Consider the following 26,586-nt stretch of genomic DNA (forward strand, 5'->3'; position numbering starts at 1 on the left):
CTACAGTTCCGGACTCAGTTGCAGGGGTAAGTCACAAACATAGGGTATGCTCCCACAGGTCCATCATCATATAATGATTCCTCAACTACATCCTCCTCTCTTTAGGGCTCTCCCCCTCCCCCAGAGCCAGGTCTTCTCAAACGGATATTCCCTCTCCCAGTCACACTTTTGGAAGTTAGATTTACTTTCTGAACAAACTTTGCCCCTGTGCTGAGCTAACCAAAAATAAATGCAACTCTAGGATAAAGCAAGCACTCACGATTTATGAACATCTGACCAACTCATGTTCAGAGGTTCTGTTTGTTACTCCGAAGTCTTCCTGTCCAAAGTAGCCTTAGAGTTCTCCCCCTACCTTGGGGTACAAAGCCTTCCTTCCACCTCTCGCGCCCTAACAGACAAGGAGATGGGTTGGCCACTACGTTTGTAGAACATATCAAATGAGAACCCTTGAATAGGTCCTTTCACAAACGCTGACTTATTAGGCTTTTCTATCTTCATTTCTCCTGCCTTTACCATCTTTAGTTTACTTTGTTTATCATCCCCTTCCTGTAGCTCAAATTTCAGCATTCCATTAACGGACTTTTTTTGTTATAACTATTTTTTTTTAGCATAAACAATAATGACACTACAGCAAAATAACCAAAAGAAGGGAACACTTGAGTGCCAAGAGACCATCAAACGTTGTCCAACCCAGCCGTACGAATACTAGTGATTTTAGATAGCATACGCAATTGTCTCTCATAGATCTTATACCTTACATTAGCTTTGACTTTAATTCACAGCCCAGGTGCCCTGCGTTTAGGGAGCTTAGATTAAAAAATATATATATATAAAAAATAAAATGATTGCACCCGCCACAACTTGCAAACCAACTTTTCCCATCACTGCACATTGGTCCATACCTCTGGTTCCCTTCATTATATCATCAGATTCACAAGCAACACTCACCCTTAGTATCTTCTAGTCTTTGAAGAATGTACCATCTGGGTGGAGGTACCTGAAAACTCCACCTCCTTTGTTCTCCTAAACTCCATTTCTGGTCGTAACTTACATCAATCGGTTAGTGGGCCAACACACCTAGCAAGACACTATCCGGACCTTATTTTCACAACTAATGACCTGGTTGAATGTGGTATAGCTGTTCCACAAGCCTGGTCAGACTTAACTGATCCCTTTTAGTCACATTTTACCTCATATTAACCAAAAACATTTTACCATCCAACAATCACAACATCCCCCAAAAAACCTTGTCTAAACTCTCGTATGAGGCCTTCACTATTGCGCTTTCCGAGTCTGGCCTTCCCTCTTTTTGCTCAACCATAGAAGATGACCTCACAGAGTTTAATCACTGGGTTAATTTAGTACCGATCTAGTGCTATTGTTTTTTTCTCTGCAGTCTCCCAATGCTGTTTTACTACCCTTGGTATAATTCTGCCATAAGAAAAGGTAAACTACACAGTAAATGCTTAGACCTCAAACAGAGGGTAGATTATGTCCCTGCAGACTGAGTTAAAGGCAGCACTCCGGGTACATAAAAACCTGGGCATTTCTACCAAGGCGAACTGCAAAGCTGGCAAAAGTCTTAACGCATGCAATACTACAGAGTTTTTTTTTTTTTTTTAAGTAATCAACTCTTTAGCAGGTCCAGCGTGTACCTCCTCAGAGCAGTCAGTCTCCATGTGACTTTTCCAACAAGATCAACACTATCGAATTCCTTTCCCATTTAGGGACCTGATCCACATACTCACTATACCAAACCTTCTCCCTCTCGCTCTGCCAATCCTCTCCTCAGTGAACTTGCACCATCTTCCAAGAAAATCCACGGACGCTTCTCGCTCCCTTCTAAACTTTTATCCACACATTATGCATTCTCTGGGTCTATGGTGAGCTCCCACCCTCTGCTAACCACTGGAAACAAGTCACTCAATAATGCCACTGTCCATGTGGCCAGAAAGCAGGCCCTGGTTAACTCTTGTGAAAAAGCCTACTGTCGATCCATCCCTATCTTTTTGTTACAGTTTCCAATAAAACGTTTAGAAAAGGCCATCGATATGCAGCTCTCCTTTTTTCATGAGGCCATCACCATCCTGGATGCCAGTCAGTATGGCTTTCCACCATGCTATAGTACGGTCTGCTCTGGTCTCAGTCTTCAAAGACTAAGGACTGCAGGCTTACCAGGGTAGATATTCTGCCCTGCTCTTTCTAGATTTATCAGCTGCTTTTGAAAGGCCTTTCATGATCATTTGTTGTTTCCTCTCAAGCAGTCAGGGATTCAGGGTATGGGATTGACCTGGAAGGAGTCATACATTAACAGAGCTCAAGCAGTTTACTTAGCACTCTTTTTAGTCTAAATTCAAATTTCTTTCCCAGAGTTCACCAAGGCTCTTCACTGAGCCACATACTTTTCAATATTTAACTTGTTCAGCTATCTGCTCCTGCAGTCTTAGTCTTGCTTTCCGCTACTTCTTCTTCCTTGAAATCTCTGCACTGGCTACCGGCTGCTAAATACATAATTTTTAAAGCCATGTGCACTGTATTTGAAGCTCACCACCTTTCTGGTCCCACATACTCCCTTGGTCGTACTCTCAGGTCCTGGGAGGCATGTCTTAGTAATTCCAATGGTCTGCCAGTCATGGGTGGGTGTTCTTACCTCCTTGGTCATCGCAGATAGGATTTGGAAGTCCTTACATGACTTCATTTGAGCCATAGCCAGCTGCAACCTTGAAGAAAAGCTTTAGAATCCATGCTATTTTCTTGCTGATCTGAAGCAGCCTGGCATTATAGCTCACTGCAGTTATCAAATCTCTCCGCGTCAGGACACCTTTCAGGTATCAGCGCACTTTACAAGTCTCTTCACATTACATTGTGTTGGAGGTGGGGAGGCTAAACACGGAGAACGGTTTTTGGTGTACTTGGTGTTGGCATCATGATACCTTTCTACAGGAGATTGCTATTTGTCTAAATACCCAGAACTAGAGCTTAAAGCGGATTTTTTTTTTTGTTAATCAGAAGTGTTGGGACCGACTCCTAGCAAATTGAGTTAAGCCAGTGTGGCAGAATCTTACCTCATCAAACACTGCCTTAGTCACATCACCACACCGTAGGGTCCCATCGTAACTCACAGACAGAAGATGTGCAGGATGAGATGGAGAGAAGTGCAAACACCCCACTGGGCGGGAGTGAGGCTCGAATTTGTATACTCCTTCATCAGCGGACTCCTGACCCTGACAATAGGGGAAGAACATCACATTCTACATTAATGCTATCAAACTCCAACTATGAGGATTTCTTGTAGCAAATATTCCCCCATGACGTCTAAACCCTGTGGCAAATAAAAAAAAAGGGTTGTCAACCGCCCTTCACAAAAAGCAGCTTCATCCCACTACAAAGCCAAATGTCCCTAATAAGTTCCTACAAAGTTGATCCATAAAGCTTCCCACACTAGATTACTCATTTGCCTATTTCCTCCTGAAATAATATCCTCTGACACAAACTATGACCACGAGTCATCCCAATTTCCACCACTCCCCACAAATAAAGGTATGTAGCACTAAAGAGTACGCAACTCAAGTCACAGCCCTTGTACCTACACAGCAGCACGGAGACTCTTTGCCACATGAAAATCTTACATGCATCTGAGCTGCTGTGCATGCACTTCCACTTGCAAAATGTATCATTCTATTCCTTGAAAGGTATATTTTGTTTCATAGACCAAAGCTAAGCGTTTCATTCCCACCCCTCCCTTTAAGATTCTGCTAGGCAGCAGCTCCGTATCGAACAGTGTCGTGAATGTGCATCAAAGGTAACCTGCTGCAAAATTTCCCAAGTATGTATTTATAATGAAAATGTCACTTACCCAGTGTACATCTGTTCGTGGCATCAGTCGCTGTAGATTCGCATGTTTTGCATAGCTCGCCATCTGGTGTTGGGTCGGAGTGTTACAAGTTGTTTTTCTTCGAAGAAGTCTTTCGAGTCACGGGACCGAGTGACTCCTCCTTTTGTCTCCATTGCGCATGGGCGTCGACTCCATCTTCGATTGTTTTTCCCCGCAGAGGGTGAGGTAGGAGTTGTATTGTAGTAATAGTGCCCATGCAATGGAGTGACTAAGTATGTACCTATTTAAGGTTAAAATAATATATATACAAATAGTTGAAGGTACCTTCCGAACTGCTACAGGCTCCCGGGGAGGCGGGTGGGCACAATGCGAATCTACAGCGACTGATGCCACGAACAGATGTACACTGGGTAAGTGACATTTTCAGTTCGATGGCATCTGTCGCTGTAGGTACGCATGTTTTGCATAGACTAGTAAGCAGTTATCTCCCCAAAGCGGTGGCTCAGCCTGTAGGAGTGGGAGTAGTCTGAAACAATGTTCTTAATACGGCTTGACCTACTGTGGCTTGTTGTGCGGATAACACGTCTACACAGTAGTGCTTGGTGAATGTGTGAGGCGTAGACCATGTGGCTGCCTTACATATTTCTTGCATTGGGATGTTTCCTAGAAAGGCCATGGTAGCACCTTTCTTTCTGGTCGAGTGTGCCCTTGGTGTAATGGGCAGTTGTCGTTTAGCTTTAAGGTAGCAGATTTGGATGCATTTAACTATCCATCTGGCTATACCTTGTTTTGATATTGGGTTTCCTGCAGGAGGTTTTTAGAATGCAATAAATAGCTGTTTAGTTTTCCTGATGCTCTTTGTTCTGTCAATGTAATACATTAATGCTCTTTTGACATCTAAAGTATGTAGTGCCCTCTCAGCTACGGAATCTGGCTGTGGGAAGAACACTGGAAGTTCCACCGTTTGATTTAGATGGAACGGTGAAATAACTTTTGGTAGAAATTTAGGATTAGTCCTTAGGACGACCTTATTTTTGTGTAGTTGTATAAAAGGTTCTTGTATTGTAAACGCCTGAATCTCGCTTATTCTTCTTAGAGAGGTAATGGCGATGAGAGATGCAACCTTCCATGTTAGGAACTGTATTTCGCAGGAGTGCATGGGTTCAAAAGGTGGACCCATAAGTCTAGTTAAGACAACATTTAGGTTCCATGAAGGAACAGGTGGTGTTCTTGGTGGAATAATTCTTTTAAGGCCCTCCATGAATGCTTTAATGACTGGTATCCTATATAGGGAAGTTGAATTGTAGGCTGCAGGTATGCAGATATTGCTGCAAGGTGTATTTTGATGGAAGAGAAAGCTAGGTTAGATTTTTGTAAGTGAAGCAAGTAACCCACTACATGTTTTGGGGTTGCGTGTAATGGTTGGATTTGATTAATATGGCAGTAGCAAACAAACCTCTTCCATTTACTGGCATAGCAGTGCCTGGTGGATGGCCTTCTGGCTTGCTTTATGACTTCCATACATTCTTGGGTAAGTTGTAAGTGTCCGAATTCTAGGATTTCAGGAGCCAGATTCCTAGATTCAGCGATGCTGGATCTGGGTGTCTGATCGTTTGGTTGTGTTGTGTTAACAGATCCGGCCTGTTGGGCAGTTTGATGTGGGGTACTACTGATAGGTCTAGCAGCGTTGTGTACCAGGGTTGCCTTGCCCAAGTTGGTGCTATTAATATGAGTTTGAGTTTGTTTTGACTGAGTTTGTTTACCAGATAAGGAAGGAGAGGAGGAAAAGCGTAGGCAAATATCCCTGACCAGTTGATCCATAGGGCATTGCCGTGGGACTGCCTGTGTGGGTATCTGGATGCGAAGTTTTGGCATTTTGCGTTCTCTTTTGTCGCAAACAAGTCTATTTGAGGTGTTCCCCAGAGCGTGAAGTAAGTGTTCAGAATTTGGGGGTGAATTTCCCATTCGTGGACCTGTTGGTGATCTCGAGAGAGATTGTCTGCGAGTTGATTCTGAATTCCTGGGATAAATTGTGCTATTAGGCGAATTTGGTTGTGAATTGCCCAACGCCATATCTTTTGTGCCAGCAGGCTCAATTGCGTTGAGTGCGTCCCCCCTTGTTTGTTTAGATAATACATTGTTGTCATGTTGTCTGTTTTGACGAGAATGTATTTGTGAACTATTATTGGTTGAAAAGCCTTTAGTGCTTGAAAAACTGCTAGCAGTTCTAGGTGATTTATATGCAGTTTTGTTTGATGTACGTTCCATTGTCCTTGTATGCTGTGTTGATCGAGGTGTGCTCCCCACCCTGTCATGGAAGCATCTGTTGTTATTACGTATTGTGGCACTGGGTCTTGGAAAGGCCGCCCTTTGTTTAAATTTATATTGTTCCACCATAGAAGCGAGAGGTAAGTTTGGCGGTCTATTAACACCAGATCTGTAAGGTGACCCTGTGCTTGTGACCACTGTGATGCTAGGCACTGTTGTAAGGGCCTCATGTGCAGTCTTGCGTTTGGGACAATGGCTATGCATGAAGACATCATGCCTAGGAGTTGTAATATCATCTTTGCTTGTATTTTTTGTGTTGGATACATGCGTTGTATGATGTTGTTGAAATTTTGAATTCTTTGTGGACTTGGAGTGGCTACTCCTATTGTTGTGTTTATTATGGCTCCTAGGTATTGTTGTACCTTCGCGGCTGAATGTTGGATTTTGCGAAGTTGACTGTGAACCCTAGTTTGTAGAGGGTTTGTATGATTTGATTTGTGTGATGTGAGCACGTTATTAACGAATGGGTCTTGATTAGCCAGTCGTCTAGATACGGGAATACATGTATTTGCTGCCTTCTGATGTGTGCAGCGACTACTGCTAGACATTTGGTAAAGACTCTTGGTGCGGTTGTTAAACCGAAAGGCAGTACCTTGAATTGGTAGTGTATTCCTTTGAATACAAACCTTAGGTATTTCCTGTGCGATGGATGTATTGTTATATGGAAATACGCGTCTTTGAGGTCTAATGTCATGTAGTCGTGTAGTTTCAGCAATGGTAACACTTCTTGTAGTGTGACCATGTGAAAGTGGTCTGATTTGATGTATGTGTTTAGTATTCTTAGGTCTAGGATTGTTCTTAGCGTTTTGTCTTTCTTTGGTATTAAGAAGTACAGTGAATAAACTCCTGTGTTTATTTGTGTGTTTGGTACTAACTCGATTGCGTTCTTTTGCAATAGTGCTTGAACTTCTATCTCCAGGAGCTCGGAATGATGTTTTGATCAATTTTGTGCTCTTGGTGGTATGTTTGGAGGGAAATTGTAGAAATTCTATGCAATAACCATTTTGGATAATTGCTAGAACCCAAGTGTCTGTAGTGATTTCCTCCCATGCTTTGTAATAATGACCTATTCTATCCCCCCACTGGTGTTGTGTGGAGGGGATGAGTGACATGTGAGTCACTGCTTAGTTGTAGGGGTTTTGGGGCTTTGAAATTTTCCCCTATTCCTAGGGAATTGCCCTCCTCTATATTGGCCCCGAAAGCCTCCCCTGTACTGTCCCTGGTAACTGGACGGTGTTGCCTGTGAGGTGCTGGCTTGTGTGGCCTGACCCCGAAACCCCCCTCTAAAGGGTGTTTTGCGGAAGGTGCTGTAATTTCCTCTGCTCTGCGGGGAGTAGAGTGCGCCCATGGCTTTAGCAGTGTCCGTGTCCTTTTTAAGTTTCTCAATCGCCGTGTCCACTTCTGGACCGAACAGTTCTTTTTCGTTGAATGGCATATTGAGAACTGCCTGCTGAATCTCTGGTTTAAACCCAGACGTTCGTAGCCATGCATGCCTTGGTCACAGATGTATTTATTGTTCTTGCAGCTGTGTCTGCTGCGTCCATGGAGGAGCGTATCTGGTTGTTTGAAATGTTCTGTCCTTCTTCAACCACTTGCTTTGCCCTCTTTTGTAGGTCTTTGGGTAGATGTTCAATGAGATGTTGCATCTCATCCCAATGGGCTCTGTCATAGCGCGCAAGAAGTGCCTGTGAGTTAGTGATGCGCCACTGGTTTGCAGCTTGTGCTGCGACTTTCTTTCCAGCTGCATCGAACTTGCGGCTTTCCTCATCTGGGGGTGGTGCGTCCCCAGATGTGTGGGAGTTGGCCCTTTTCCTAGCTGCTCCTACAACGACAGAATCTGGTGGCAGCTGCGAAGTTATGAAAATAGGGTCTGTAGGAGGCGCTTTATACTTTTTTTCCACCCTTGGTGTGATTGCCCTACTTTTGACCGGCTCCTTAAAGATGTCTTTTGCGTGCCGAAGCATACCAGGGAGCATAGGCAGGCTTTGGTAGGAGCTGTGGGTGGCAGAGAGGGTGTTGAATAGAAAGTCATCCTCGACTTGTTCTGAGTGGAGGCTTACATTGTGGAATTGTGCTGCTCTAGCCACCACCTGAGAATATGCAGTACTGTCCTCTGGTGGTGATGGCTTTGTAGGGTATGCCTCCGGACTGTTATCTGACACAGGGGCGTCGTATAAGTCCCATGCTTCCTGATCCTGGTCACCTTGGCTCATGGTGGTGTGAGCCGGGAAATGTGATGGAGTTTGTGCTGGCGAGACGTGAATTATAGGTGGAGGAGAGGGTGGCGGAGTAACCCTTTTCACCATTTTTGTGGTGTTTGGTCAGTTTGAAATTCCAGTCTTCTCTTTCTCCTAATAGGGGGAAGGGTGCTTATCTTTCCTGTCCCCTGCTGTATAAAAATACGTTTCTGCGTATGGTCTACATCGGTGGATTGCAGGTCTTCCTCAAACCTATGCTTTCGCATTTGGGAGGTCATTGATTGCTCTTCGGTATAAGAGCCTGAAACTGGGTCGGTTGCAGGTTGTTTTGGCACCGAAACCCTGTCTGCATCTTTTTTCGGCTCCGAGGTGGCTTTTTTCTTTTTCGGAGTCGAAACATCTCGGCGTCGATCTTCATCGGTGCCGCTGTCTCGGCGTCGAGCCGTGTCTACACCGCTATCTCGGTGTCGATGTATGTCTCCAGCACTTTCTCGGTCCCGAGAAGGCTGCGTGCCGGTGTCTCGATTGGAGTCGGACGGTCTCGGCACTGATTGGGCCTTTTTCGGTGCCGACGGTCGGTCACCGAATTTATGGGTGGAGCCATGGCCTGGTGGCAGTGGCGTCCCCTGGGCCTTGACAATCTTCTTATGAGTGATTTTCGACGTCTTACTCACGGTTCGTGGATCGTCGAATTCCTCGGAGTCCGATTCGTGTATCGAAAAGGTTTCTTCCTCTTCCTGTACCTCGAACTCTCGGTGCGCTGTCGGCGTGGACGCCATTTGAAGTCTTCTGGCTCAACGGTCTCGGAGTGTTTTTCGGGACCGGAACGCACGACAGGCCTCGCAAGTGTCTTCACTGTGCTCAGGTGACAGGCACAGGTTACAGACCAAGTGTTGGTCTGAATAGGGGTATTTTTTGTGGCATTTGGGACAGAAACGGAACGGGGTCCGTTCCATCGGCGTTCTTCTACACCTGGTCGGGCCGAGTAGGCCCCGACGGGGATGGAAAACTACCCCGAAGGGCTCCGGAGCTGTTCGATCTTCGATGCGGTGTTAATTCTAACTACGCCGATCCCGAACGCAACAATACCGACGAAAATCTTCCGAAATTTAGCTGTTTTTCCGTTCCGAAACTCGGAGCGACAGGAACACGTCCGAACCCGATGGCGGAAAAAAAACAATCGAAGATGGAGTCGACGCCCATGCGCAATGGAGACAAAAGGAGGAGTCACTCGGTCCCGTGACTCGAAAGACTTCTTCGAAGAAAAACAACTTGTAACACTCCGACCCAACACCAGATGGCGAGCTATGCAAAACATGCGAATCTACATCGAACATAATATATTTCTCATGCTAAGATCTTTAAGGAGCATTTCTCACCAGATGCCAGACGCCGACTTCCCCCCACTTGTCTCCGGCAGCCACCAGAGTCCGAGTCTCCGAAGGATGGATTGCTAAGGAGAAGATCCGGTTCTTAGTCACCTTGGCAACTCGCTCCTCCACAAGTGTCATGCTGCGCAGGCGTGCTTTGTACCTGAGGAAATGGCAAAAGTAAGAGTAAAGGTTCTCCATCCAGGTGGGAAGAACAGTACATAGGAAAAGGCCTTTATTGCCAAAAAGGAACAAAACACATTACTTCTCAGAAGCAATACTTTTGCAGCTTCACAATCTGTTGTAGACTAACACCAGATCTCCAACCTTCTCGGTATTGAGAACTACGTATGTTGCATTTGTATAGCGCTTACTATCCCTGACAAGGCGTCAAAATGTTCAATGAGAACCATCATGAGCTACTAAAATTATTATTGTTGTAATAGAGACCACCTCAGACAAGATTATATTAGTGGCCACCATATGCAAGATTATCAGCAGTGGTCACCTCTGCATCAGGCACAACTGCCAGATGTAATGTAAAAAATGCTTTATGAATGTGGAATACTGCCACATAGACAATTAATGAATGAAAGAAAGAAAATACATTTATAGAACACACTGCTACTCCTGGGAATGCACTGCGTTCCAATGCATAAAATCCATAGCGGCAATGCCTCAATACCAAGTTAATGATATCAGTAATAATTCTACCCAATGTGATAGTGATGCATCAATCACTATAAAGCTTTAAACATATTTTGAGAATTCAACCTCAACCATTTTCTCTAATAATCAGGTCACGACGTCTGAAAATACACACATTTTTGTCTCAAATACAGAATTTTCAATTTTGCTGTACATATATTAATTCAACCCAGCAAAAGCTTCTAATTTAGTAGGCTGGACTGCACACAGGATATCTAATTCCAAGTAGGTGGAGTGCTACCAGTAACTCACAAGCAACTGGTTGGAGAAGCCAGATTACACACTTGTACTACTTTTTAAATGGTTACATTCAGTGCTGAAGACTTACAACTGACAATCAAAATGTACCTTTCATTTCACATTTCAAGGCATATTTTCTCTGTGGGTCGAGCTGCCTCATGCTTAATGTCTATTCACTCTAAGTCGATAATGGCATGGGCACATCCTAGGACATTGAGAGACGAGGCTCAATGCTGTGGGATCAGAGTGTTGGACAAAGCAGTTTTCTCCAACATTCCCTTCCTCAGTAAGATGTGGGTGATCACAGTGTCACTTGTTGAACCAATAGTGTTAGTAGAAAGATCTATTAAATAGCCACTCCTGAATGATCGTTTTTTCAGATACCTCGGGCTTACTGATATCAAGTTTGACATTTGCAAAGCAATCTACTTGCAATAATGTTCTCTTTTGGAGTCAAGAGCATGTAGTGCAAATTAAGTTCCTAAGTAGTCATTGACTTCGTAGGTCCCTAGTGGACATGTTTTCCAAATAACGGTTAGCACACTTATTTGCTGCTTCAGAAACTATGCTTCAAGGAGTCCAGATCCTTGAAATAAAGATCATTTAGGTATTCGTTCTGCTCAAACGCCATATTGTTAATTTGAGAACTCATATCAAACTTCCTATCTTGGAAGAAAGCATGATTACACCCATGAGTGCCTGCATGGCTTTATATCCCAAACTTATTTCAGCTGCTTTCTCAAACATAAACCTTCCGGAAACTCGAAAATTTGTACCACTGTTTTGGCATCTTTAACAAAACCTGAAAGGGGTCCCACTCAAGACATGGTAAAATTCCTTTACATTAAAAAAAATATCAAATTCACAAACGTTAATTAAGATGTACTTTGCACATACAGCCTGCTTTGGAGTCAACAAAGCCACAAAACAACAATCTCCCGAGCGAGGATGTCCTCAGCCTCCAAATTTGGAGTCAAGGTGACATTGAGTTTTATATTACCTATGCTCGTACAATAGGCAATAATTTGAACAATTAAAAGTTGAAGGGCCTTGTAGGATTCTAGTTAATGAAATAGAGGACATGGAATTACAGACATATTCGAGAGTCGATACCCACTGGTTCACTGTCTAATGGCATGACATAGCAAAGCATGTGAACACATAACAAGATTCATGCACCTAGAGAAGTACCATATCAGTAATCAGGGGAAGGTCTGGCATCATCAAGACAAGGACAGGATGAGTGTACAAGCAGACTACATATTACAGAATGGGAGTAGTGGAGGACAATACAAGAAATGGCTGCAAAATTTAAAACAATGAAAATGAGAAAATGAGACAATCAAGTATTTACCCCTTTAAACTGCTTAGTGGCTGCTTCATGGCACAGGAAGGCATCTCCTACAGAGAGGATAAAAGGATTACAGACAGCAAAAGTTGTATATGCGCAAATAGAAAAACATTTAAAAAAGGCCTAAATTGAGAGGGGACTCACGATTAGCAGCAAATAAGCTAGTGTAGCCCTGCAGACAAACCAGAACATGAAACACACAAAAAGCGATATGAGGAATGCTTGCAATTTGATTGTGTTAACCACTGGAAATCGCTAGGGGTAGAATGTGAATCATTCCTTCTTTTGCTCACCATGCCACCAATGTGGGTGAAACCGTTACGGGATTGCTTGTGTTCCAGTTCAGGAAGGTCCTGGCTCGGCAGTGTGTGCTGTACTGTTGGAGCAGGGTCCAGGTTGGGTTCATACTAAGGTGGCACAGTGAGCAAAAGAACGATGGGTTGGAATGCTACCCTAAGGGATTAACAACATTCCTCCTCCCATCCCCTTCTGTGTGCCTTATGTACCCCTAAGTGGCATGGGTATCCCCAGATGTGGCTCACTGTGTCACTAGAATCAAGCTAGACCTGACAGACGAGCCCCAACCAGTCTTTGGTTGCTTGTGTTCCAGTACAGGGAGGACCTGGCCTGGCAGTTCACGCTGGACTGTTCGTATTGAAGCAGGGTTAAGACAGATTTGCATCTGGTATGGTTCAAATTAAGGTGGTATGTTCAGCAGAAGAACAATGGGTTGGAATGGAAAGCTACCCTGAACAATTGGCAGTGGTTGGACAAATTGCAAGCATTTCACCCATAACTTTGTGTGTGTATGACCACCCAGGTAAGGAAGAGAGTTATTTTCCTTCAAAATAAAAGGATGGTGTATTGGTGGAAAGAACATAATTGTATATAATATTTTTCTGCCATATTCAATTTTACTTTGTGAAAATATATTCCCCATAGACAGTCTTGCCTACAGTGGGAAATCCACACACTGCTGTAATTGCATTGTCTCTAGGAAGGATATCAGGTCTTAAGTCCAGGAGACTACGTTATTGACCGGACTCCACTTTCCATACTCAAGATTACCACCCACAGCAATTACCAGTGACTGAGATCAATTCAAGCAATCCACCAATCACTTTTTTGTTGTCTACAGTTGTATGCGGAGGGCTGCCAACTGTAACTCTTTTTCACAGGTAAACACGAGGACTAGGCCCCATCCTCTGAGTGCAAATTGCATCACAATCAATTTAGTATTAAGCATTATAGGTACAGCACAGCCTTTAGAGCCTCAAGTTACTATTCTCACTATTGAATTAGATCCCGACATTTCCAAGTGCACCTTGCACAGAGATATCATGTTTGCACACAGCAGATGCTACTTGGTTTTCAAACAACTAAAGAAGATTAAGTCACAAGTTTCAGAGAGAAAAGCACATTAATTTTAGTTATAGACAGTTTAGAGACACAGGTAGTAGCAGGACGAATGGATATATCTAAAAGGGTGGGGCAGCCAATACAGGAAGTAGTACGGGGAGGTCTAATACCTCCATCTAGCCGCACAGCTCCACTAAAAAGTAACTGTGGGTAGGGCTGGTATGGTTATCTCCAGTCAAAAGGAAGGAGATGTCAACAAAAGTCAGAGAAGTAAAGTTATTTCGGCAGCAATTCTCGCACTTAAGATCCAAAATACTATTTTAAGAAATGTGTGGTATCCTAGGGTGCGGTTGGATGCTACCAAAATATTCAAAAGGTCCCCAAAATTATTGGCAAGCATTAAAAGTAACAATAGGAAGACTCAACAGACCAAACACTTAAAATGAAATACACAGTTTTTGGACTAACTAGCAGGACAGCCACAAACCTGGGCAGTGGAAAAAGCCTTTCAGAAAAAAAAGAAAAAAAAAAAAAACTAGAGTGAAGGGTAATAGATACCCAAATGAACCCTGGACAAGCGCAAGCACTAACCAACGGACAACGCTCATGCAATAACAAACCTGGGGTGATCAATTTTACTTCACCTCCCAGCAGCAGGCTATCATTTAACTCCTAAGCACAGCCACACTTGTGACCCCTGATTTTATGTGATCTCCGCAGCCACATCGGCCCTGCTCCTTCAAGCTCTCCTGTAGCCCTTAGGAATAGTTTACTGCAGCACTAGTGGTATTACTCAAACAGTGAAAAGATGGATCCACAAAGACATGGCAGAAGGAAGAATGCCACAGGTTGGGAAGAACACAGCTCAGGGATAAAGAGGGGACGAAAGAGAAGCGAGATGAGTCATAGTAGTGTGAGGCATTGTGACTGATAGAGAAATAGGAGGATTGGGGAGCGGAGGTGGAGCGCTATGGACAACAGCTTGCAGGAAATATACTAATGCTTCACAAGAGGTGCCGTGAGTATTTCAGACAAGAGAGTACTCATCCATCCCATACAAGCTTCTCCACAGAGGACCCCTTACGGAGTCTGGAATCTTGTGTGATTTACCTGACTCGCTTTCTTCCATTCATGCAGAAAGTCTAGCATCACCGCCTCGTCCTCCACCTCATGAGTAGGTTTCATGTCCAGAGGTCCTACAGGTTTCATTGGCTGCTTGAACAAGAAGAGGCATTAACAGGACAGACTTGCCACCCGTGTGCATTTCCACTCACAAAACAGAACAGAAAAGACAACAGAAAAACATACAAACAAACCCACTAGTTCCAAATAGGGTTCTCTGAATCAAACTGTTTTGCATCGTAAACACATGCCAGAGTGTAGGGAATACATAAATCTCCAGACAATGAGGAATCTACCTTCCCTTATGATAAAAGGGAAAAAAAAAAAATAGAAAGAAAAAAAAACCTTCGAATAAAGGCGAGCATGGACAAGTACCTCTACAGCAAGTCAAAACATGTCCAGTTTTTCACTTTCCCCAGTCTGCAGGAACTCTGCTTTAAGAAGTTCAAATTAGTCACAGTACAGGAGGAGAAACGTTAAGCCCAATGTATAAAAACCCCATACACTAAAAATCTTTCAAATGATACATTAGTAAGGGATCTATCAGTGAAAATATGCTTGCGTTTGGGGACGGGGGAACAAGCACACATTGATTCTAGCTTCTAGGCCCAAACTACACCTTAGCTTCTGCAGCTGGAATGAAGAACACAAAATCAACTATATGTAGTGCAGGCCTTTGAAAACCCACATAGCCTTACGTTGTCATCGCTGGACTGAGGATTCCATTGCACTGCTGGTTCTGGCAGCGGCGTCCCTGATGGATCAACCCTCTGCAGCCGCATTGACCTGCGACGAACGCCGTTTACTTCTTGCACTTTAGGCAATGTTCTAGGAAATGCAGATGGTTCGTGGATTAATGACATTAGTGAACGCATGCAAATGTAGGCATATGGGGAGAGTCATCTACTTAACAAGACAAATGTCAGCAAGCAAGTGGTGTCCATTGTAGAGGAGGTCTGTCCTAAAGCCCATGACTGATGTCAGATACACTAGAGTAGCTGAAACATGACTTGGTAATGACCGCAACACTTACATTTCAAAATGAGTGCCCTTTCCAAGTGTCCCCTAATAATAAAGTCCTCTTGCCATAACTCAGAAACTTATGTGTCCCTACAAAGTGTATCAACCTGTGTTGGAAGAACTGTTAAATGTTATAAGGCGATGCAGAAGTAGGTTTGTCCAACAGTCGCCGTAACAAACTGGCTCCCCATTTCTCAGTCTACATTACCTGAAGGGTCATGTTCCAACATTCTGCTGCAATCACTTCAAAATGTGGCTCAATTGTTTAAATATTTTGTTAACCGCATTTTCAGATTGTGTCTGAAAGTTACACTTGGCAAAGGCCAAAAATAGAAAAAAAAAACTAATTATTCATAAAGTATTTTATTGCTCATTGCTCGCTAATAAAAGATGCATAATGTTCAATCACGTCCCACGAACATTAAAACAAAAAATGGAAAACTGAAGGAACTCATTTGTGCGTCTGGCATGAAAGACAGTTGTAATTGGACCGTATGTGATAAAAAAAAATAAAAAAAGTTTAGTAAGAACTACTGGGAAAACCAGCTCAATCAATCAATCATTACATTTATAAAGCGCACTATGTACCCATCAGGGTTTCGAGGCGTGGGGGGGGGGGGGGGGGGGGGGGGAAGCTGTTAGCGGTCGAAAAGCCAGGTCTTGAGGAGTCTCCTGAAGGTGAGGAGGTCCTGGGTCTGGCGTAGTGAGGTGGGGAGAGAGTTCCAGGTCTTGGCGGCGAGGAAGGAGAAGGATCTGCCGCCGGAGGTCTTGCGCTGGATCCTGGGGACGAGGGCGAGATTGGCAGAGCGGAGTTGACGAGTGGGGGCGTAAAAGTTGAGTCTGGAGTTGAGGTAGGTAGGTAGGTCCGGTGTTGTGTAGAGCCTTGTGAGCGTGGGTGAGGAGTTTAAAGGTGATCCTCTTGTCCACGGGGAGCCAGTGGAGGTCCTTCAGGTGAGGGGAGATGTGACATCGGCGGGGTATGTCGAGGATCAGGTGGGCGGATGCATTTTGGATACGCTGGAGTCGTTTGATGTCTTTTGTTGGGATGCCTGTGTAGAGTGCGTTGCCGTAGTCAAGTCTGTTACTGACGAGGGCTTGGGTCACCGTCTTTCTGGTTCCTGTTGGGATCCACTTGAAAATTCTGCGGAGCATTCGAAGGGTGTTGAAGCAGGAAGAGGAGACAGCGCTGACCTGTTTGGACATGGTGAGGGCGGAGTACAGGATGAAGCCGAGGTTTCTTGCGTGGCTGGGTGGGGTGGGTGGGGGTCCGAAGTCGGTGGGCCACCAGGAGTCGTTCCAGGCCGAAGGGGTGCGCCCGAGGATGAGGACTTCCGTCTTGTCGGAGTTGAGCTTCAGGCGGCTGTCGTTCATCCACTCGGCGATGGATTTTAGTCCCTCGTGGAGGTTGGTTTTGGTGGTGAGTGGGTCTTTGGTCAGGGAGAGGACGAGCTGGGTGTCGTCGGCGTAGGAGATGATGCTGAGGTGATGTTGGCGGGCCAGTTTAGCGAGGGGGGCCATGTAGACGTTGAACAATGTAGGGCTGAGGGAGGAGCCTTGGGGGACGCTGCAGATGAGGTTGGTGGCTTTGGAGCGGAAAGGGGAGAGTCGTACTCTCTGGGTTCTGTCGGAGAGGAAGGATGAGATCCAGTTGAGGGCTTTATCTTGGATGCCGGCTTCATGGAGGCGGGTCAGTAGGGTGCGGTGGCAGACTGTGTCAAAAGCGGCTGATAGGTCGAGGAGGATGAGGGCCGAGGTTTCGCCGTTGTCCATTTGAGTTCTGATGTCATCTGTGGCGGCGAGGAGTGCAGTCTCGGTGCTGTGGTTTCGTCTGAAACCGGATTGAGAGGGGTCTAGGATGGAGTTGTATTCGAGGAAGAGGGCGAGCTCTGTGTTGACGATATTCTCGATGACTTTTGCTGGAAAAGGGAGGAGAGAGATCGGTCGGAAGTTTTTGAGGTCGTTGGGGTCAGCCTTGGGTTTCTTGAGAAGGGGTTGGATTTCTGCGTGTTTCCAGCTGTCTGGGAAGGTGGCGGAGTCGAAGGAGAGGTTGATGATCTTGCGGAGTTTGGGGGCGATGATGGCGTTGGCTTTGTTGAACACGTGATGTGGGCATGGGTCCGTGGGGGAGCCTGAGTGGATGGTGTTCATGGTTGTCATTGTTTCGGTGTCGTCCACGTGGGTCCAGGCGGTGAGGCGGCAGGCGTCTGTGGAGATGTCAGGGGTGGGGGTCTGGCGGCAGAGTGGCGTTGAAGCTGTTGTGGATGGTTGTGATTTTCTGGTGGAAGAAGGTGGAGAGGTCGTCGCAGAGTTTCTGGGAGGGCGGGATGTCGTTGGAGTTGGCGTTGGGGTTTGAGAGTTCCTTCACGATGCCGACGAGTTCTTTGCAGTCGTGGGCGTTGTTGTTGATGCGTTCAGTGAAGTGGGCGCGCTTGGCGACTCGGATCCGTTGGTGGTGTTCACGGTTGGCGTCTTTGAGGGAGGAGAGGTTGTCGGGTGTGCGCTCTAAGATCCACTTCTTCTTGAGCTTCTGGCAGAGGCTTTTGGAGGCGGTCAGTTCGTCTGTGAACCAGGCTGTTTTTTTCTTTCCTTGGTTGGCGGTGGGTTTCTTGAGTGGGGCTAAGGTGTTGGCGCAGTCGAGGATCCATTGATGGAGGTTGATGGCGGCAGTGCTCGGGTCGATTGAGTCGGGTGGTGGGTTTTTGACGAGGGTGCTGGTTAGTTGGTCTTGGGTGATTTTTCCCCAGCGGCTGTGAGGAGGTAGGGGGATGCGGTGGTGTTCGGTGATTTTCGTATAGGAAAAGTGGACGCAGTGATGGTCGGTCCAGTGGAGTTCGGAGGTGTGGCTGAAAGAGATGTGGTTGCTTGAGGTGAAGAGGGGGTCAAGAGTGTGTCCGGCGATGTGGGTGGGAGTGTTGACCAGTTGACGGAGTCCGAGGTTGGAGGTCAGTGATGCGGTGTTGACGTCGTTGTTATTTTCCAGATGGTAGTTTAGATCTCCCAGGAGGATGTAGTCTGGGGAAGCGAGGGCGTGGGTGCTCGCGAGGTCGGTGTCGCTGAAGGGGGCTCTTGGTCCTGGAGGGCGGTATATGAGGGTTCCTCTGAGGGTCGTGTTGGGGTCCGTGTGGATCTGGAAGTGGAGGTGTTCGGCTGTCTTGAGGGTGTCGTCCGTGTGGATTTTGAGGGTAGATTTGTGGGCGATGGCTATTCCGCCGCCGATTCCGTTGGTTCGATCTCTTCTGGTGATTTTGTATCCCTCCGGTATGGCGATTGCGATGTCCGGGCCGAGGAGTCGTTCCACCAGGTTTCGGTCAGGAAGGCCACGTCAGGGGCGGTGGTGTCGAGTAAGTCCCAGAGTTCGATGGCGTGTTTTCGTGCGGAGCGTGTGTTGATGAGGATGCAGTTCAGGTGGTTGGTGTTGGAAGTTCTTGTTGTTGGCTTCGCCGTTCTGTGCAGGAGAAGTTGCAGGTGCGGCAGGAGAGGGGTCCTTTTGTGTGCTTCGGGGTTGCAAGGAAGCACTCTGCGGAGGGGCCGGGGTTGAGTGCGCGGAGTTCGTTGGTTGAGTAGCGGACGCAGGGGATGCGGGGGGCGCGGGGACCAGGGGGGGTGGCGCTGGGCGCAGTCTTGGTGCGCCAGCGGCACGGACGCGCAGCGCCTGCCATTAAGAAGGGAGGGGGGAGGGAGGAGCAGCTGGGAGGCGGGAGGGAGCGGCGAATGGGGGCGCGAGGGGGGTGGGGCCGCAGGGAGGCAGCGGCAGGGATCGGAGAGCAGGGGGAGCGCACAAAGGGCAAAAGGCACAAAAAAACGAGCGAAATTAAAGGCAGTCACAATATGAAAACACACAGTATGAAATACAGTAATGGCACAGTACACGATCGGGGAAACAGCAATTAGAGGGGCACAACGGGGGCAGAAGCAACGGAGGCGAGGCGCAGAAAAATGAGAAAAACAACTTACAGGACGGCGGAAAGCGGCACACGGGTCAAGTGAAGCTAGTCAGAGCCCACTAGACCCCAGGGATGAGGCGCAGGAGGATGCCTGCGGGTGGAGGAGGGCCTCGAACATGCAAACAGCAGCGTGGTCGGGGGACAGAGGCAGGAGGCAGCAGGTTGGTGCTGCGGTCGTGGGGGGCGAGCTCAGGACCTGAAACAGGTCAGAGGTCGCTCACTCGCGACGCGCAGCGCCAGCCATTAAGAAGGGAGGGGGGAGGGAGGAGCAGCTGGGAGGCAGGAGGGAGCGGCGAATGGGGGCGCGAGGGGGGCGGGGCCGCAGGGAGGCAGCGGCAGGGATCGGAGAGCAGGGGGAGCGCACAAGGGGCAAAAGGCACAAAAAAACGAGCGAAATTAAAGGCAGTCACAATATGAAAACACACAGTATGAAATACAGTAATGACAGTACACGATCGGGGAAACAGCAATCAGAGGGGCACAACGGGGGCAGAAGCGCCGGAGGCGAGGCGCAGAAAAATGAGAAAAACAACTTACAGGACGGCGGAAAGCGGCACACGGGTCAAGTGAAGCTAGTCAGAGCCCACTAGACCCCAGGGATGAGGCGCAGGATGATGCCTGCGGGTGGAGGAGGGCCTCGAACACGCAAACAGCAGCGTGGTCGGGGGACAGAGGCAGGAGGCAGCAGGTTGGTGCTGCGGTCGTGGGGGGCGAGCTCAGGACCTGAAACAAATCTACGTGTTGTCTGTCTTAACTACACATTTGATTGGACAAGTGTGTGCTTTCGCTGGCAAAGGTTTCTTGTATTACACTTGTTGCTTTGTTGGGAAGCCTATGCTCAATACAGCAGGCCTGAAACTGAACATGCCATATGTAAAATGCTATAGGTATGAGCTGTATATTATTTTTAAAAAGGCCACAGAGGCAAAAGGTTTAAATTATTTACTGCGAAAAGCCTTCCTAAAGCCAAAGTGGATGGTTATCACACGGTGGTAAAGCCTGAACGCACGTATTTTGTTACATGTAATGTCACAGATTTTATGTGAAGACCAGAGGAGAGTATTATGCATTTCTACTTTTTTATCCTCTCAACAGCCATTCAAAGCAATCAATGAAGCGTAAACAGTTAAGCAACAACCACAGTAACATTTCGGACTAGTCCTCAGAGTCCAGTAAAAAAAAAAAAAAAAACACACAACCACACACACACACACACACACACAAAACTGAAGGGGAACTTTCAGTTATAAATCAAATCCATTGTTACCTCTGCTGCGTGCCCACTGCAGAAGTGAGGCAGAAACTGGTCTTATTATGGCTAAACTTAATGGACCTACATTTGTTTAGATGTACCAGAGGGATGAGGAGCAAGGAAGTGGCACCTGCCTTTGACAAAGCCAACTGACCAAAGAGTCTTCTAAATTAAGATTACAGGGGTGGGCAGTTTGTAACATCCGAGGCATGCCGTTTTCTGCTTAGGACAAGTAGCTTAAGTGTTCATATTTTCCAACTGACAACTAGACATTACATTTGGTACGAAGGAGCGAACCTGTGGCACATTGGTACTCACAGCCAATCAGAAAGTCAGATACAAGTCTCTGTTCATTTAAAAAGGTGTGAAGGACTTCGACTGGCCAAAAGTCTTACTAAGCGTCTAGAGTAGGATTGGCAAGGCGAATGCTGAGCCTACCCCAGGTAAAGCATTCTTCCTATACGAAGACAGCATGGGCAGGAACTGTGGAGCTATGGAGAGTGGGAGTGTGCGTGCTAAAATAGCAGCATTTCCTCACATTTCCCCACGAGACTGCAAAATACAGGCTCTCCAAGAGATCAGAAGTAGTGGTAGCTTGAGGGACAATAGCACAATTCCAACATAGTTTTAAGAGGCCGCAGACTGGGGTCTGACTTGCGGCATCTCACGACAGCCGCTGGCATTCTTGACCTTAGCCATTTTGATCACTCAACACCTTCTGATGACTGTTGCTTGGGTCACTTCTGTGTCTATTTGAGCCCCGGGACTTTTCAGGTCTGCTAAATCTGGACATTTAAGCTTCTTGCACTGGTTCCACTTGTGGTCCTGTTCTGCCACTGCTCCGCTCATCCGTTCCCCCCATGGTTCTGCCCTTGCTTTTTGCACCCTCGAACTCTAATGCAGTAAAAACCATTACTGGTATGCCCCAAACTACATCCGTGAACCTGTGACATCTCAGGCTTTGCCAGATCTTCAGCAACATTCTCATCGCAGGCCAGTGTCACCTTAGCCAGACTGTTGAAGCATTAATTTCTGTCTGTGCAACAGACCTAGCGTCAATCGAAACCATTATGGTGGTGTATTTGCTTCAATGGAGGCCTGCTGGAGATTGCAAATATTTCTGCAGAAAATGCTAGAGTAAAAGGCACAGCATCGGTGTGCACATCTATGCACGGAGGTTGCTCTTTTTCTGAGTCTCTACAGGGAGGGCATCTGTGCGAGGTGGGTAGGGGTTCTGTGCAAAGATGTTTGTGTAGATTCTGGGTTAATGTACAGGTGTGTGTGTATATTTGCACAGTCAGGTGTGGTTCTGTGCAGTGGGGGTGTCTGCAGCGAGTGCAGGTCTTTGTAGAATGTGTCTGCTAATAGTGTCTCCGATCAGTGAAGGGGTGTGAGATTTTGCATAATGTGTGTCTGCTGTGTGAGAGCAACTAGCCTTTTTCACAGTTTGCAAGTTAAAGCAGGGATTTTAACCTTTGGACATCGTCCTTCTGTGCTCTAATTAGCAGTGTCCCATTCTCTTTTCCATGATCTTTCAAGACACCCCACTTTAAGCAGACTAGTACATCGTCAACCTGGTTGGCACTCACTCCTCTCTCAAGAATATGTAAAGAACTGATCACAGGGATAAGTGGGTTACTAAACCTATTACAGCAATGTTTGTTTGCATCCTTTTTTCACAGATTCCAATTCTTTTGAAATGGCACCTCCCAGTTGTGTACTGGCAGTAGGAGTTCTAACTCAGCAGAGTCCTAGGATATAAAAGAGGACTTAAGGACAAATATAATATTTACTTCTAAAATGCACTAATGTCTCACCCAAGACCATCTCAAATTTCCACCATTACAAACATGCCACAACCCCGAGGAGAGCAGAGTTGCAACAGAACACTGTCAGGAGTACGGCCATAAGGCAGTTGTAGGATGTGCTAATTTGCTGTTTAAACTTCTCAGAATGTCCTTTATGCAGTCTTTTCAAAGTTAGAGTGCGGTGACAACAATGCCCAATAAGGACTCTGCCTTAGGTGTTTTAGCTATACATTTAACCGGACCCGATATGTAACAAAACCTTTATGTACACATCTGCTGTACAACAAATGAGCATAGGAGTGCAGCCTGCTTTTTGCCATGCACACCTGTACTTGTCCAACACCATTACATTGGACCATTGCCTCCCAAGGAACGTTTTGCTCCTGCTTTCTACCCCTTCCTCCTTCACTATGATAAAGAATCTTACCTGGTCATAACTGTCGACTGACTTTCATGATTGTGATTTTTAGTGTAGTCAGGCCAAACAAATTGGCTGCAACTTGCTTTGTGAAAAGGGAGGACAAAGTTACCAGATATTAGTTATTAAACATCGTTTCATGTCTCAGAACGTGTGGGCAGAACTTTTGGGCGGACAAGAATTACAAAAGATGTTTTACTTTAAGATTGTTGGAAACCAAATATGGAAGCATGTTTCTGTGCCAAACATACTTTTTTTAAGCCAGTTGCGGGACAAGTAAATGTCAATACCGGCCAAGTCGAATTTTGTCACATTTTGTCCTTTGGACAAGTAGATTTAAAAAACTCCACACCTGTCAACATACATACTCACAGACGTACATCACAAGTGTGACTTCCAACCAGTCGTGGAACTTGTAGGACTATACAGGGAAGGGTGAAATACAGGATATAAGAATGGTTGAAAGCTGAAAGAATAGTTTGGAAGACTGTGGCCCGTGTATTATTAGAGTCCCTACTACTATGAATCTTCTCATGATGCCTTAAATGGCAATTAAAATAAAAATTGGGAACTTTGCTAAAGTGGTGCAGTTCTTGGACAGGACAGATAGGTTTCATCAGCAGTCTCTGTATGTATGTATGAGATTCAGAAGGTTCTAAAAGAATCAGAACAGAATGTGAATTTAATATAGTCAAACTCTCTAATCATGAATTGACGCAAGGGAGAACTCTTCGAAATAAAGGCTTAAAGTTCTGTCCTGAGAAACATTATGATTATGTGGAAACTAGAATAGATCTTTACAAATTTGTGTGAAAAATAAAATTGGCAAAATTCTTTGCAAAAAAATGCGTCCAAGAAAGTCCCGAGTAATGACAGTGGAACAACCAGCTCGAATTTAATTATCCAACAAAAATCTGACATTAAGACTGTGTTTGATCTAATGTATAATCTTGAGGATCAGGAGTTCTCTGAAACACAAGTGTTAGAGGAACTGCAGATCGATACAGCAGGACACTGTCGCACAGACCAAGCCGAAATCCGAATTCTGTCCGGTCTTATCACCAGGGAATAGGAAGGATACATTCCATGACCTTGTGATTGATTAACTTTACAGGATAAATAAGATCAAAAATGTTAAAAGTGAAAATATTACCATACAGGAACGCAAGGCACTCAAGGAACTTATGGAAAACAACCACCAGGAAATAAAACCAGCTGATAAAGGAGGCAACATAGTGATCATGGAAAAGCAACAATATATGAAGGAGGCCTATCGACAACTCAAAGAGAAAAAAACACTATTTGAAATTGAAGAAGAAGCCTATAAATGAATTGACCCTGGAGCTGAATAAACAACTGGATATATGGTATGGAGAAGGCCAATTTGATGCTGAAAGAATGTTTCTGAGAAATGAGAACCCCACTATACCTACTATCTACTTTCTTCCAAAGATACACAAGAGTTTGGAGAACCCGCCAGGACACCCAATCATTTCTAGCTGTGGAGACTTATATGAAAATATCTCAACCTATGTAGATTACTTTTTGGCACCATTAGTACAGAATCTAAGCTCTTATATTAAGGTTACTGGTGATTTCCTGAGGATTCTTGCAGGTATTGGCTGGGATGACAGCTGTAAACTAGTCACCATTGACGTGGTTTCATTATATACATCCATAAACCACGAAGTAGGATTGAAAGCAGTACATTATTTCCTGCAACAACGTGACATGAACAAGTTAAAACATTCGCAAATGTTATTGAAAATGAGTGATCTATGTTTGAATAATAATATATTCTTATTTAATGACCAGATATACGCCCAAATTCGCGGGACAGCGATGGGTGTTTCCTTCTCATCCAGCTAAGCGAACCTTAATATGTGTTGGTGGGAAAAACATGTAGCATGGGGAGAAGACAATGAAGAATTAGCGGAAAAGGCTATAATTTGGTTGAGATACATTGATGACCTTTTCGTCATTTGGAATGGTATAGAGGCAGAATTTGTGCAGTACTTTGAAAAACTCAATCAATTAACGTATAATATAAGTGACACTTGCGTCCAATTCTTGGACGTGAAAGTATATATAGAGAATAATCAAACTGAGACAACCTTATTTCGAAAAGAAACTTCTACCAACAGTATACTGCATGGAGATAGCTTCCATCCAATACCTCTTAAAAAGGAGCATACCCTATGGAGAATTCATCAGAATGAAACAAAACTGTTCAACTGGACAAGAAATGGAACAAAAATGTATTGAAACCAGGAATAGGTTTCTTCAGCGGAAATGTAGAAGCAAAGACAAAGTCTGGAGAATTAAAGGCAAGAGTCCAGACAAGAGAAGAGCTATTGAATACAACCAGGAAAAAATATTCCACATGAGGACTCAAAAATTAGATTTATCACGACATACAATGAAGAAAGTCATTCGATTTCAAACATCTTGAATAAAAATTGGGACGTTATAAGGAAGGACCCAGATGTGGGCAAAATGGTGGATGACAGACCAATGATAACTTATAAGAAGGTACCCTCTTTACAAGATCTACTGGTCAATAGCCATTTCCAAATAGAAAAACAACGGAATTGGCTTGCAGTGCAAACAACTGGCTTTATATGTTGCGATAAATGTCAAGCCTGTCGCATAGGTATAAATATGAAGGAGTTTGTGGACTTTGATCGAAAAAAAGGTGAAGATCAACAAAAGGATCACCTGCAATTCTAACTATGTGGTGTACAGAATTCAATGCATGTGCGGATTATGATATGTGGGCAGTACTATTTGCCCTCTCAGGAAATAGATCCTAGAACACATCAGAGATGTCCAAAATAAGGATCTAACCTATGCCATGGCAAAACATTTAATGACCCATGATGGAGCCAGTTGGACAGATAAGAAATTCTTTGGAATTGCAATAGTTGACAGTAATGAAAGAGGAGGTAACAGGGAGTTGAAATTGAGACATCTAGAATCTCGATTTATAATACAATTAAGAACCAAGAGCCCGAGGGGTCTGAATGGGGATGAGGAACTTCATTATCACTTGTAATTAAAGTTATAATATGATCAGTAAGTGAGGTTAGACAGAGTCACAATTGATTCATTATGGAGTGGTAATGGACATCTAAATTGGGACACTTATTTAATATATTAATGCTAATATTAGAGAGTGAGAACATGACTCATATCCAGATGAAGCAATATATAATGGATAAAATTGATGTTTGATAAGGAGTCAGTCACTCCCAAGACATCCGACACTTCACACTGTGGTTTGTTTGCACATGGAGGAACTCTGAGATTGGTATATTATTATGTTTACAGTAACGGAGGTAGATGGTATCGTTTGTTTTCTAATTTTTGTAACTTTTGTAATTTTTGTTCTTATTAGACTACATTTCCCAAAATGCATTAGAATAGGTAGTAGTGAAGAGAGTATAAAGAATAGACATTGAAGAGATACTGTGATCAAGACCAGTGGGTCGAAACGCGTTAGTGGTGGTGGTTGGTGACCCTCAGACTGCAAATAAAGAAAAGAGCAAATTATTCTCCTGGAGTGCAGTTTTACAGTGGTTTCAATTGCTTCAACTGTTTTGGAATACACACACACACAGTATTGCCTAAGGA

The 26,586-nt window shown here is 45.0% G+C and overlaps 1 protein-coding gene across 1 annotated transcript in view; it reads right to left on the minus strand.

The window, feature by feature from the left end:
* The window catches only part of WDR76 (WD repeat domain 76), an 86,516-nt gene that overhangs the window by 43,013 nt on the left and 16,917 nt on the right, over positions 1-26,586 (minus strand). The window contains exons 5-9 of the mRNA XM_069222971.1: positions 15,210-15,339; positions 14,500-14,601; positions 12,034-12,080; positions 9,741-9,894; positions 3,066-3,224 (exon numbers count right to left, since the gene is read on the minus strand). Of these exons, the coding sequence (XP_069079072.1) occupies positions 3,066-3,224; positions 9,741-9,894; positions 12,034-12,080; positions 14,500-14,601; positions 15,210-15,339 (592 nt within the window). The remainder of the gene's footprint in view (positions 1-3,065; positions 3,225-9,740; positions 9,895-12,033; positions 12,081-14,499; positions 14,602-15,209; positions 15,340-26,586) is intronic.

The sequence above is a fragment of the Pleurodeles waltl genome, chromosome 3_1, assembly GCF_031143425.1.
Source record: "Pleurodeles waltl isolate 20211129_DDA chromosome 3_1, aPleWal1.hap1.20221129, whole genome shotgun sequence".
Taxonomy (NCBI): domain Eukaryota; kingdom Metazoa; phylum Chordata; class Amphibia; order Caudata; family Salamandridae; genus Pleurodeles; species Pleurodeles waltl.